Source organism: Pleurodeles waltl, chromosome 7 (genome assembly GCF_031143425.1).
Source record: "Pleurodeles waltl isolate 20211129_DDA chromosome 7, aPleWal1.hap1.20221129, whole genome shotgun sequence".
NCBI classification, from domain to species: domain Eukaryota; kingdom Metazoa; phylum Chordata; class Amphibia; order Caudata; family Salamandridae; genus Pleurodeles; species Pleurodeles waltl.
The window spans coordinates 132,799,045-132,811,740 of NC_090446.1; the positions used below are offsets into that span (position 1 = coordinate 132,799,045).

The 12,696-nt window shown below is 48.8% G+C and overlaps 1 protein-coding gene across 3 annotated transcripts in view; it reads left to right on the forward strand.

Annotated features, from left to right (window-relative positions):
* Window positions 1-12,696, forward strand: part of LOC138303858 (bactericidal permeability-increasing protein-like) — a 94,853-nt gene that overhangs the window by 70,208 nt on the left and 11,949 nt on the right. For 2 of the 3 annotated variants that reach the window (XM_069243341.1, XM_069243340.1), the window contains exons 11-15: window positions 1,147-1,314; window positions 3,032-3,099; window positions 11,026-11,145; window positions 11,918-12,023; window positions 12,380-12,543. In XM_069243341.1, the coding sequence (XP_069099442.1) occupies window positions 1,147-1,314; window positions 3,032-3,099; window positions 11,026-11,145; window positions 11,918-12,023; window positions 12,380-12,543 (626 nt within the window). The remainder of the gene's footprint in view (window positions 1-1,146; window positions 1,315-3,031; window positions 3,100-11,025; window positions 11,146-11,917; window positions 12,024-12,379; window positions 12,544-12,696) is intronic. The other variant, XM_069243342.1, reaches the window with a different exon arrangement.

Here is a 12,696-nt window from a genome sequence, read left to right on the forward strand (position 1 = left end):
TCCTCCTGAGCCTTATGGTTACTCCTTTCACTGCTATGCTCCTCCATCTTTTGATCACATATAATTATTCTTTATATTGTCCCTCTCTTCTTTGCAATGCCCTCATTCTAAACCTTGTAATCACTCCTTATACCTTTATACTCCATCTTTTGATCATATATAAGCACTCCTTTTACTGCTCATCTCCTTCATCCTCTGTCCATCTCCCCTGATGACTGATAGTCCCTGCTGGGACTCTCTGCGTGTAATCACTGTCAGGCTGGCACCCATTGCAGTGTCCATGCTCACCGGTTTATCACTAAATGTCACTTTCTGCACTGCCCATTTAATCCTGATCCACTGTACTCACTCTTCACACTGACACTCCCTCTTGATTCTCCCTCAGTGCCAAATACCTGATGCGCTTATGGTCACTCCGTGCATTCTTCTTCTTCTCAGGTTGTAGATAATTAATTGATTGGTCATATATTTATATATACTCGAGTTGAGATGTATTGATCGATGTTTTCAAAGTCATTTTGTTTTTATGTGTAACTGTTTATTTTCTTTTTGTATTTTTGTATTTTTTCTTCCAGGTCATATTATCATGTTAATATGTATGCATGCATGTTGTTTTCAATTTCCTGTATATAAATATTTTGACAACATTGATAAAGTAAGAATATATTAGTGAAATATGTGTCGACTCAATGATGGAGTACAAGAGAATCGAATCCGAGTTTTAAAGGATCCTCTATCCCTTCCCTGTCATGATATAATTTGAATGTGTAAATTGACAACGTGAAGTGAAACTTTGTGGAATACAAGTATTTGATAACATAAATTAATTCTTGCAAATAGTAGACTTTTTGATTTTGTTATGTTGTTATAACTATAGTTCAATTACTCAGAACAGTGCATATGTACCTGATCAGCATAGAGGTAGTTCAATGTTGTGTCTTCCATGTAGATGGCGTACAGTCACTGCTTCCAATGTCCCTCACTTCCATGCACTCTATTTCCTCTCCTGTCACTCACTCATGTATCTTCATGACGTAGCGCTGCCTGCCAAGTCTGCCATACTCAGCTTGAAAAGTGTGGAGACTGCTGGTAGAATCATAGGCGTGAAGCCCTGTCTAACAATCGTTCTCCCCTGTTTCTCCACAGCTTCCCAAGCGGTACCCCAATATGTCAATGATGCTGCAGCTCTCCGCTCTGAAGCAACCCATACTGAACTGCCTGCCAGGATCTCTGGAAGTGACAGCTTATGGATCCCTCCTGGCCTTCGCTATCCTCCCCAACGCTACCCTGGCACCAGTCTTCCTTCTGCAGCTGGTGAGAAATGAGTGCAGCGCGTGCTGGAATAGGAAGCAGCTAGGAAGTGGGGTGGCTTAGATTAGGGGTATATAAAAGGGGTACAGGATGGTCGGACCCATGCTAGATTTTAAGGATAAACAGTGACTAATGTAAATGCATAGATATCAATTAAGGGTCACCATTGCCCTTTGGTACCCCTACCTTAGCATTTAAGAAAGCAGCAGCAGGAAAAAAAGGTAAACAAGACTCTGGCGGCCTGGTGTACAAATCCATGCAGTATGTTGTCCTAAGTGGGACAGGTATGCCTATACTTGCACACAGTGTCACTGCAACTAAGATATACCTGGATGTTGAGTCCATAACAAGGGTGGAACCGGTCCTGGGTTACTTGTGTTCTGGTTCAGGGAGGACCTGGCCTGGCAGATCGGGATGGACTGTTCCTGTTGGAGCAGGGTCAAGACTGATTTGTATATAACTAGGCCCAAACTTAAGTGGCACGATGTGCAAAAGAATGATGGATTAATTCAAGCATTCCATGTATTACTTTGTGTATACTTTTGGGTGCAGATTAGGCAGCATCAACAGCATACAAGGATGGGCAGTTGACATCATGTCTGTGTGCAGTTCAGGAAGCAGCTGTAGGGTGAGATCTGCACAAAAAGTCTCTCTCTCCTTTGCAGAACAGCACCGTCCTGTGCTCTCAGCACCTGTGAAGCTATGGAATCTGAAAACACTATGGCCCTCATTACGACCCTGGCGGTCGGCAGTAATTTGGGGAAAGGATACTGCCAACAGGCTGGTAGTACCTTTTCCCAAATTATGACATTGGCGGTTTGGCTCAAGCCAAACCACCAATGTACTACTCCGTCCGCCAGGGTTGTAACAGCCGCTGGGCTGGAGTCTTCGGTCTCCAGTCAGGCGGCCGTCACAATCCCACCTTCGGGATTACGACCCCGCCAACCGCCATGATTTTTGTGGCAAGTGTACAGCCACGAAAACCATGGCGGTAGGCACAATCAGTGCCAGGGAATTCCCTCCCTGGCACTGATAGGGGTCTCCCCTGCCCCCCTCCCCAGAGTCCTCCCCCACCCTCCCCTCCTTCTCCTGCCCCCGCACATTTACACACCCACACACGCACACATACACGCTCATACACACACCCGCATACCCACATCCACCTACGCATGCGCACATACATACCCACACACCGCAACACACACCAACATACATTGTCACACACACGCATTCACAACACACGACATACACGTACACTCACATTCAGTCATTCACGCACTCATCCAACGTGACTCACACCCGCATGCATGCATACAAAAACAGACACCCCCCCAACAAACACACACCACCCCCTTCTCCTGTCAGAGAACCTGACTTACCTGCTTGCAGGGGGTCCTCCGGCAGGAGACGGGACGCAGCGGTGCTGTCAGCAGCAGCGTCCGCCAGCGGAACACCGCCAGGCCGTATCATGGCTCATGATACGGTCGGCGGTGTTTTGCTGGCGTGGCGCTGCTGCTGACAGCAGCGCCACCTTACCGCCGTCTGCCACCATGACCGTTGACTGTATTCCGCCAGCCTTCTGGTGGAATTCCATCTACGGTCATAATGCGGGTGGGCGGCTGATAGCCACGGCGGCGGTATGTTGGCTGTCGCCACCCTGGCGGTAGGCGGTCACTACCGCCAATGTTGTAATGACCACCTATGTCTGCTCTCTTTATAGGACTCCACTGTGAAGGCCCAGGTGGTTGTTTCTGAACAGAAGATCGGCGGGTCCCTAGCGCTGAACAAGTGAGCATTTTTGCTGAATCTTTGGGAAGTGAGTATGGGAGGAAGAAACTAATTCTAGAAAAAAGCACAACTGATCAACTACCATAGAGACATTGCCTAGTACAATAGAGATTAGCAGTCTGTCAATAAAAATGAAGGTGGCAGAGTACCATAGAGATCAACAACCTAACAGGAATGAGGAAGAGTAGCTTTGTCCAGTGAAGAACTCTATGACATGAAGTGGTAAAGTAGGGCAAGTAAAATGATGACTTGAAACAATCGAGTGAACCCACTGCAATAAATGGAAGATGTGGTTAAAGCCATAGATAGACACTCTTGCCACTGAAGGAAAGACGGCTGCTGGTATCAAAGTCTCACGCTTGCAGTGATGACTGGAGTGAACCCGTTATCTTGAAGTAAAGTTTATTCTAGTTACTCAGCTGAAAAGCTGTATGCTATATGCAAGATTCACATACATTAGTTTCAATGAAAGTCAACAGGGGAAATACATTGTCCCGATTATTTTTTTTAAATCACCCACTTACCTCTTCTAAAATGTTGCCATGTATGCACCTACTGCTCAGTCCTTTTTCATCTGACAGACCAGCTGACACCAATGGAAATAATCCACCTTCGTCGCCCCTTCTCTTCTCTACACATACACACTCTCTCTCTCTCTGCACCCCCCATCACCTCCCACCCCCCGGTCATGCTAGCTGCAGCACGCAGGGGGACGCTGGAGCAGCAATACACCTACGTAGAAAAAGGACAGTGTTCATATAGGATATTGGTAAGGGCACATCTATACAGGTTCAATTTTTACATCAAATAATGTTAATCACATGCATGCTTCTCTTATCATTGGCCTTTTTAGGGCAAGCCTGCAAGTGCATGCACTAGCGCATGCATCTCGCTTGTGAGACTGTTTTGTACAGTAAAGGTCTTGGAGCCCACCAGTGGCTTTACATTTGTGGGCTTGTGGGACAGCCTCATAATTTATCACTGCCAGGCCTAGCAGCATTTCCGTTCCTCTTTGTGGAGCAGGAACCTAGTCAGTTCCCGTCCGCTGCTTCCGACGTGATTGAGATACAATTTTGTTCTTTTTAACTACTAGGGTCATGCAAACAGAAGGCGTGTGACTGGCAAAAACATGTTCAGCAAACAAACAAAACTGCAAAGTTTCATTTTTTATACCCAACTTTATTTTATTTTGCCATGTCGTGTTTTCTCACTTTGCAGTCATGTTTTCCTTTGTTTTTGCTCGTGGGTTCTGTTCTCAAAAGAGGACCATTACCCTGTTCTAAATATTCTAAAGTAATATATTTTTTTTAATGTGTAATTCATGAAATAATGTTTTAACACATAATCTTTCAGTACACCCCAATCAACCCCACTACAATCCACCCTACCTCACCTCAAACCAATTTACCCCACTCCAGTCCAAACCACTGACCCCAATCCAATCCAATCCAACTCACCCCACTCTAATCCTCCCAGCCTACCCCGAACTAATCTGCCCCCCCCTCCAGTTCGCCCCACTCCAATCCAAAACAATCTACCCCACTCCAAAACAATCTGGCCAGTCCAATCTAGAACAACCTGCCCCACTCCAATCCAAAACAACATGCCCTACTCCTCTCTACCCCCATTCCAATCCAGAACAATCTGCTCCACTCCAATCCAAAACAATCTGCCCCACTCAAATCTACTACAATCCAAAACAATCTGCCCCTCTGCAATCTGCTGCACTCCAAACCAAAACAATCTGCCACACTGCATTCCAAAACGATCTGCCCCACTGCAATCCAAAACAATCTGCCCCACTGCAAACCAAAACAATCTGCCCTACAGCAATCCAAAACAATCTGCCCCAATTCAAAACAATCGCCCCTACTGCAATCTGCTGCACTCCAGTCCAAAACAATCACCCCCCTCCAATCTGCTCCACTCCAATCCAAAACAATCTGCCCCACTCCAACCTGCTCCACTCCAATCCTAAACAACCCACTCTAATCCAAATCAATTTGCTCCACTCCGATCCACCCCGCCCCAACCAATCCACCTCACCCCAATCCAGTCCAGCCTACTGTATCCCAATTCACCCTACTCAAATCCACCACAATCCATCCCACTAAAATCCACTCCACCCCACACCAGTCCAATCCACCCCACACCAATCCAGTCCAGTCTACCCCAATCCAGCCCCGTTCAATCTACCCCACTCCAATCCAATATACCTCAGCCCAGTCCAATCCACCCCACCCCACCCCATCCAGTCCAATCCACCCCAATCAAGTCCACTGCTACCCAATCCACTTCACTCCAATCCAATCTACCCACACCACCACAATCATCCCACTCCAATAGTATCTGCTTTAATCCACCCCACTCAAATCCAATCCAATCCACATTAATCCACCCTACTCCAGTCCAATTCACCCACTCCAAACCACCATAATTTACCCCACTCCAATCCAGTCCACTACACACACCACACACTACACACCAATCCAATCCACCCCTCTCCAATCCAATCCATCCCTCTCTAATCCAATCCACCCCAATCCAATCCAACACACCCCACTCAGTCCAAACGTCTCACTCAAGCCAATCCACCCTACCCCACACAATCCGATCCCCCCACTCAATACAAACTGCCCCACTCAATCTGATCCACCACACTCAGATCCATTCAATCCGATCCACCCCAGTCAGGTCCAATCAGTCTGATCCGCCCCAGTCCAATACACACCACTCCAATCCAACTACTCCTATCCACCCCACTCCTATCCACCCTATTCTGGTCAATCCACTCCAGTCCACCCCACTCCAATCCACCCTACTTGAATCCAACCCACTCCAATCCACCCTACTTTAATCCAGTCAACCCCAATCCAATCCAACACACCCCAATCCAATACACCCTACTCCAGTACAATCCAGCACACTCACGTCCAGTCCACCCCAAGCCATTCCACCCCACCTTCCAATCCAATCAATCAGTTTATAATCAATCAATCAGTTTTTATAAAGCACAACTACTCACCTGTGAGTGTCGCAAGGCACTGGTGGTGGTCTGGGCCTCATTCGAAGAGCCATATCTTGAGGTTCTTCCTGAAGATGGTGAGTGATGGGCTTTGTCTGAGGTGCGTGGGCAGGTTGTTCCAGCTCTTAGCTGCGAGGTAGGCGAAAGATTTTCCTCCGGCAGTGGTTTTCCCGAATGCGTGGGATGGTGGCTAGCACCTGCTGGGTGGAGCGGAGGGGTCTGGCGGGTTATGGAAAGAGATGCAATGATTCAGGTAGGCCGATCTGATGTTGTAAAGGGCCTTGTAGGTGTGGGTGAGTAGTTTGAAGTTGATTTGCTTCTCCACTGGGAGCCAATGGAGGATCCTCAGGTGTTGGGAGATATGTTCCTGGTGGGGGAGGTTCAGGACGAGTCTGGCGGCGGTGTTATGGATGAGTTGTAGTTTCCTGATGTTCTTTTTTGTTGGGCTGGCGTAGAGTGCGCTGCCGTAGTCGAGCTTGCTTGTGACTAAGGTGTGGGTGACTGTCTTGCGGCAGTTGACCGTGTTCCATTTGAAGATTTTGCAGGGTTGGCGGAGGGTGTGCCAGCAGGAAGAGGTGACTGCGTTTAACTGTTGGGTCATTGATAGGGAAGAGTCGAGGATGATTCCTAGGTTGCAGGCGTGGTCAGTCGGAGTAGGCAGTGCGCTGAGCGATGTGGGACACCAGGAGTCTTCCCAGGCTGAAGTGGAGTTTCCGAAGATGATGAGCTCAGTCTTGTCTGAGTTGAGCTTGAGGCAGCTCTCCCTCAACCAAGCGGCGACGACTTCCATTCTGGTGTGAAAGTTCCTCTTAGCTTTGTCCGGGTCTTCAGTGAGGGATATGATGAGCTGTGTGTCATCGGCATATGACACGTTGTTCATTCCGTGGCCGCTGACGATGGCTGCAAGCGGGGCCATGTAGATGTTGAAGACCGTTGGGCTCAGGGAGTATTCCTGAGGGACTCCGCAGCTGACTTCTGTTGGTTTGGATATGAAGGGTGGGAGCCTGACTCTCTATGTTCTTCCAGAGAGGAAGGAGTGAATCCATTGCAGGGATTTTCCACGGATTCCTGCGTCGTGGAGTCTGGTGCACAAGGTGCTCTAGGAGACCATGTCAAAGGCTGCTGAGAGTATGAGTGCTGTGGTGTGGACGCGGTTGAGGAGTGTGCGAATGTCATCGGTGGCTGCAAGAAGAGCTGTTGTGATTGCTGTGGAAGCCAGACTGAGAAGTATCCAGAGAGTTGTTGTCTTCGATGAATTGTCGCAACTGCGAGTTGATGGCTTTTTCCAGTACTTTGGCCAGGTAGGGTATTAGCGAGATGGGCCGGAAATTCTTTAGCTCTGATGGGTCGGCTGTGGGTTTCTTCCTGGAGGGGGCGGACTTCGGCATGTTTCCAATCTTCGGGGAAGGTGGCTGTGTTGATAGAGCAGTTCAGCATCCTGTGGAGTTCGGGGACGATGGATGCGCTGGCTTTGTTGTAGATGTGGTGAGGACAGGGGTCTGTGGTAGCTGTGGAGTGAATGCTGTTCATGATGCTTTCAGTCTCTTCTGTGGTGAGAGTGGGCCAGCTGTGGATGGGTTGGGTGGGTTCTGGGGAGCTGGGTCAGTCGTAGGTTCTGATGCTGGGTGGGTTCTGCTGGAGGAAGCCATCATAAATGTCCTTAATCTTGCAGTGGAAGAAAGGGGCCAACTTGTCACAGAGGTCTTGCGACGGGGGATGTTGGTGGCTTTGGAGGGGGGATTGGTGAATTTGTTGATTACCATGAAGAGTTCTCTCGTGTTGTGCGGGGAGGTGTTGATGCATTCCCGCAGTGCGGCTTTTTTTGCGTTCCTCATGCGTCAGTGGTGGGTGGCAGTGGCAACTCTGAAGGAGGCAAGGTCTTCATTGGTTTTGCTGTTTCTCCATTTCTTCTGTAGGCTACTACACTCTATCCCATTTCAATCCACCCTACGCCAGTACAGTCCACCCAAATCCAATCGAATTCATACACACTACTCCAATCCAATTCTCCCTACTCTAGTCCAATCCACCCCACTCCAATTCACCCCACTCCAATCCAATCCACCCCACTCTAGTCCAAGCCTCCCCACTCCACCCCACTCCAATCCAAGCTTCCCCGCTCCAATCCCAGTGAATCCAATCCACCCAACTCCAATCCAATTCACTCCATTCCAATCTAATCCACCCCACCCCAATCCAGTCCACCCCCACCCTAGCCCTAAACCTCCAATCCAGGCCTCCCACCCCATTTCAATCTAATTCACCCCACTCAAATCCACCCCAGTCCAATCCACCTCACCCCATTTCAGTCCACCCCACTCCAATCCAATCCACCCCATACCAATCCACCCCACTCGATCCACCCCACTCTACCCCAATCAAATCTACCCACTCTACTCCATTCATATCCACCCCACTACCTTAATCCACTCCACCCTAATCCACCCCACTCCACTCTGCGACACTCTTTGCCACTAAACTGTACTCCCTTCTACTCAACTCTACTACACTCTACTCTCTATACTTCACTCTACTACGACACTCCAACAAGTCCACTCTACAACACTTAACTCCCCACTAAATTTCAACCATGCTGATCAGCAGCCACACTGGTGTACAAGATGGCAAAACACATTGCCAAAGCCAATAGCTCTTGTATAGGTGAGACCTATTAGCTTTGCCAATGATTGCTTATCCTCTTAGTAGACTGCAATAAAAGATCATACCTTGAAAGGTTGTGACCTTAGGTGGGGGGGAGGGGATACCATTAGCATTTGTGTTTTCATGAAAAATTACAATTCCCTGCTCAACCCTGAAGAAAATTAGCATTTTTGAGCATGGCATGGGTGAACTAGTAGATAGACTTTTTCTATTGGTATCTGAAGGGTCTATTGCACTGACTATGAGTAGCCAGGAATCCCTTTGTACACTTAATCATCCAATGGCAGCAAGGTGAAAAGTGAAAGTTTATTCAGTCAGATACAGTTTGACACAATAATCCTCCCAATAAAAATATATAGCCTATGTAAGTAGATGTTCCATATTTATACTAAGAAACAAGAATTGGGAAAGCCAATAGGTTTCACCTATGCAAAATCTATTGTCTTTGTCAAGCAACATGGCTTAAAGTAAAAATGAAAAGGTCTATGATGTGGCCAGCTCTGACTGCGTCACAGTGTTTTGTTTTTTTCACTTTAAGCCATGTTCCACAGCAGCTCAACTGCTGTGCAACATGTTAAAAAACACTGACAAAGCTAATAGATTTCGCATAGGCGAAACTTATTGGTTTAGCAATGCCTGGGCTTAAGGGTGGGATATGTAATTCTTTTAGCATAGAGATATAAATATGCAGACATTAACTGCATCCCATATAATACTTTAGACAGTATTTGTAGACATAATGGGGGTCATTCTGACCTCAGCAGTAAAAGGCGCTTACCGCCGGTCAGAAGACCGCCATAACACCGCCGCGGGCGAGGGAAACCGCCACGGTCATTCTGACCCGCAACAGGCAAACCGCCAAAAACCCGACATCCACAAAAGTCCGCCACACCAACGGCCAGCGAAAAACTGGCGATGACCAAACCTCCACCGTCACGCCAACAGAAATACGCCCATTCCATTCCGACCCACGAATCCACGCGGCGGTCTTACAACCGCGGTATTCCATTGGCGGTACACACCGCTGCGGTCAAAATGCACACACAGCTCCAAAGCACTGCCACATTGGACATTTTGAAATACACACACCTGATACACATACAAACACCACTCCCACAAACCAAACACTATATAAAACACACACCCACATCACCCACAAACCCCTACGACCACCATTTATTGACTAAGGCCAGAGAGAGACACCACCAGCTAGTACAGAGCATTCACAGGCACATAACACCATCACTCACACAACATCCACACACAAAACACCACACACCACCACACTCACCACACTCATCACCACAAACACCACCCCACACCTCATCCACACCACCCCATGGCACCCCAAAGACACCCCAGGTTTTCAGACGCTGAACTCAGGGTCATGGTGGAGGAAATAGTTCGGGTAGAGCCCCAGCTCTTCGGGACACAGGTGCAGAACACCACCATTGCCAGGAAGATGGAGCTATGGCAAAGAATAGTGGACAGGGTCAACGCTGTGGGTCAGCATCCACAAAATCGGGACGACATCAGGAAGCGGTGGAACGACCTATGGGGGAAGGTGCGTTCTATGGTATCCAGACACAACATTGCGGTGCAGAAGACTGGCGGGGGACCCCCACCTCAACCCCCAGAATTCAGAGTAAGATGCCCAGACCCCCGCCAGCAAAGGATACCCCCTGATTGTCATCCCACTGTCCCACATTGTCACCCTGTCCAACCTTAAACTGCCCCAGCTCCACCTTCCACAGGCATATGGACAATGCACCTGTGAGACTGAAAATCTGGACTCTGCCATGGACATTCCTCCACCATCACCCATCACCGAATTGCAACCATTACCCAAAATTGAGTGAGCACTTTAATAAACACACTTATTGCACAAAAATTATCTGGAGTCTGCCTGTATTTTTGAACAAATGTATTACACAGAACCGTGCCAAAATGTCCAGTTACATTGTGATGACAACATACCACTGTCACACAGCTGTAGTCCATGGGGAAGCAAAGTAGAGGTCACGGAGTGGGGCCCACATCTCTGAAATTGGAAGGGAAAGTCACAACTCAGTTAACATACACTGGGGGGAAACTCAGACAGTAGAGAGGCAGGAGACTTTAAGTAAATGTAAAATGCCGGGGTTGAATCTTACCTGTATGTCATTGAAAATACTGCTGTATTACTGTGTCCCTGTTGTCTGTGTCGTCCTCTTCGTCTTCCTCCTCTTCACTCTCCGCAGGCTCCACAGCTACCACAACACCACCATCTGGACTGTCCTCCTGCAGGAAAGGCACCTGGCGTCGCAAAGCCAGGTTGTGAAGCATACAGCAGGCCACGGTGATCTGGCACACCTTCTTTGGTGAGTACATTAGGGATCCACCTGTCATATGGAGGCACCTAAACCTGGCCTTCAGGAGGCCAAAGGTCCGCTCGATCACCCTCCTAGTCCGCCCATGGGCCTCATTGTAGCGTTCCTCTGCCCTTGTCCTGGGATTCCTCACTGGGGTCAGTAGCCATGACAGGTTGGGGTAACCAAAGTCACCAATTAGCCACACACGGTGTCTCTGAAGTAGTTCCATCACGTAAGGGATGCTGCTATTTTGCATGATGTACGCGTCATGCACTGACCCAGGGAACTTGGCATTTACATGGGAGATGTACTGGTCAGCCAAACAGACCACCTGGACATTCATGGAATGATAACTTTTTCTGTTCCTGTACACCTGTTCACTCGTGCTGGGGGGGACCAAAGCAACATGTGTCCCATCAGTTGCACCAATGATGTTGGGAATATGTCCAAGCGAAAAGAAATCACCCTTCACTGTGGCCAAATCGCCCACCTCAGGGAAAACAATGTAGCTCTGCATCTATTTCAGCAGGGCAGACAACACTCTGGACAACACCTTGGAAAACATAGGCTGAGACATCCCTGATGAAATGGCCACTGTTGTTGGAAATGACCCACTTGCCAAAAAATGGAGTACTGACAGAACCTGCACTGGAGGGGGGATCCCTGTGGGTTGGCGGATGGGTGACATCAGGTCTGGCTCCAGCTGGGCACTCAGTTCCTGTATAGTGGCTCTGTCAAGCCTGTATGTCAGTATGACATGTCTTTCTTCCATTGTCAACAGGTCCACCAGCGGTCTGTACACGGGAAGATTCCTCCATCTCCTCGCAAGTCCCAGCGGACGGTGCCTAGGAAGGACAACATGGAGCACTGAGTCAATCAACACACAGGTACGTTCCCACAGCTTGCACAGTACACGATTCTCAATGCATTGAATGGCTTGTATGAGTGTTGATGCAAGGCCTAGGTATGTGTGACGTAGTAGAAATTAAGCCATGTGGGCCCTTGAAATGGCGGCTGCCTGACCTGTGAATTGTGACAATGGGATGTGAGGTCAATGCGCTGGCGTGGCACACCGTGGAGGTAGGCGGTCGAAGACCGCGGCGCAAAGCCGCATTGGTTAACATTGATCCCTATGGGTATCAGGAGCCAATGACGATGTGCGCCAGCGGTCGCGGTACGCACCGCCGCGGGCGTGACCGCCATTTTCTATCTGCTTAATCACTCGATACCTGATCATCCACAGGAGAGGACCTATACTGCAAGTGCTGCTGTGACCTCGGTCTGGAAGAGACAATGGCTGCTGCGACTGGGGAAAGGGCCCCTGCCTTCACTTCTGAAGAATTGGAGAAACTCGTGGATGGGGTCCTCCCCCAGTATGCGCTACTCTACGGTCCTCCAGACCAACAGGTAAGTACACTGGGACCATGCTTTGTGGCCAATGCCTGGGTTGAGTGGGGTGAATGAAAGATGGTGGGGAGGGGAGCGAATGAGGCATGCATCAAACGACAGATGAGAGCATGTGCCACATGGCAAGGGTGGGGATGGGGGGCCACTCACATC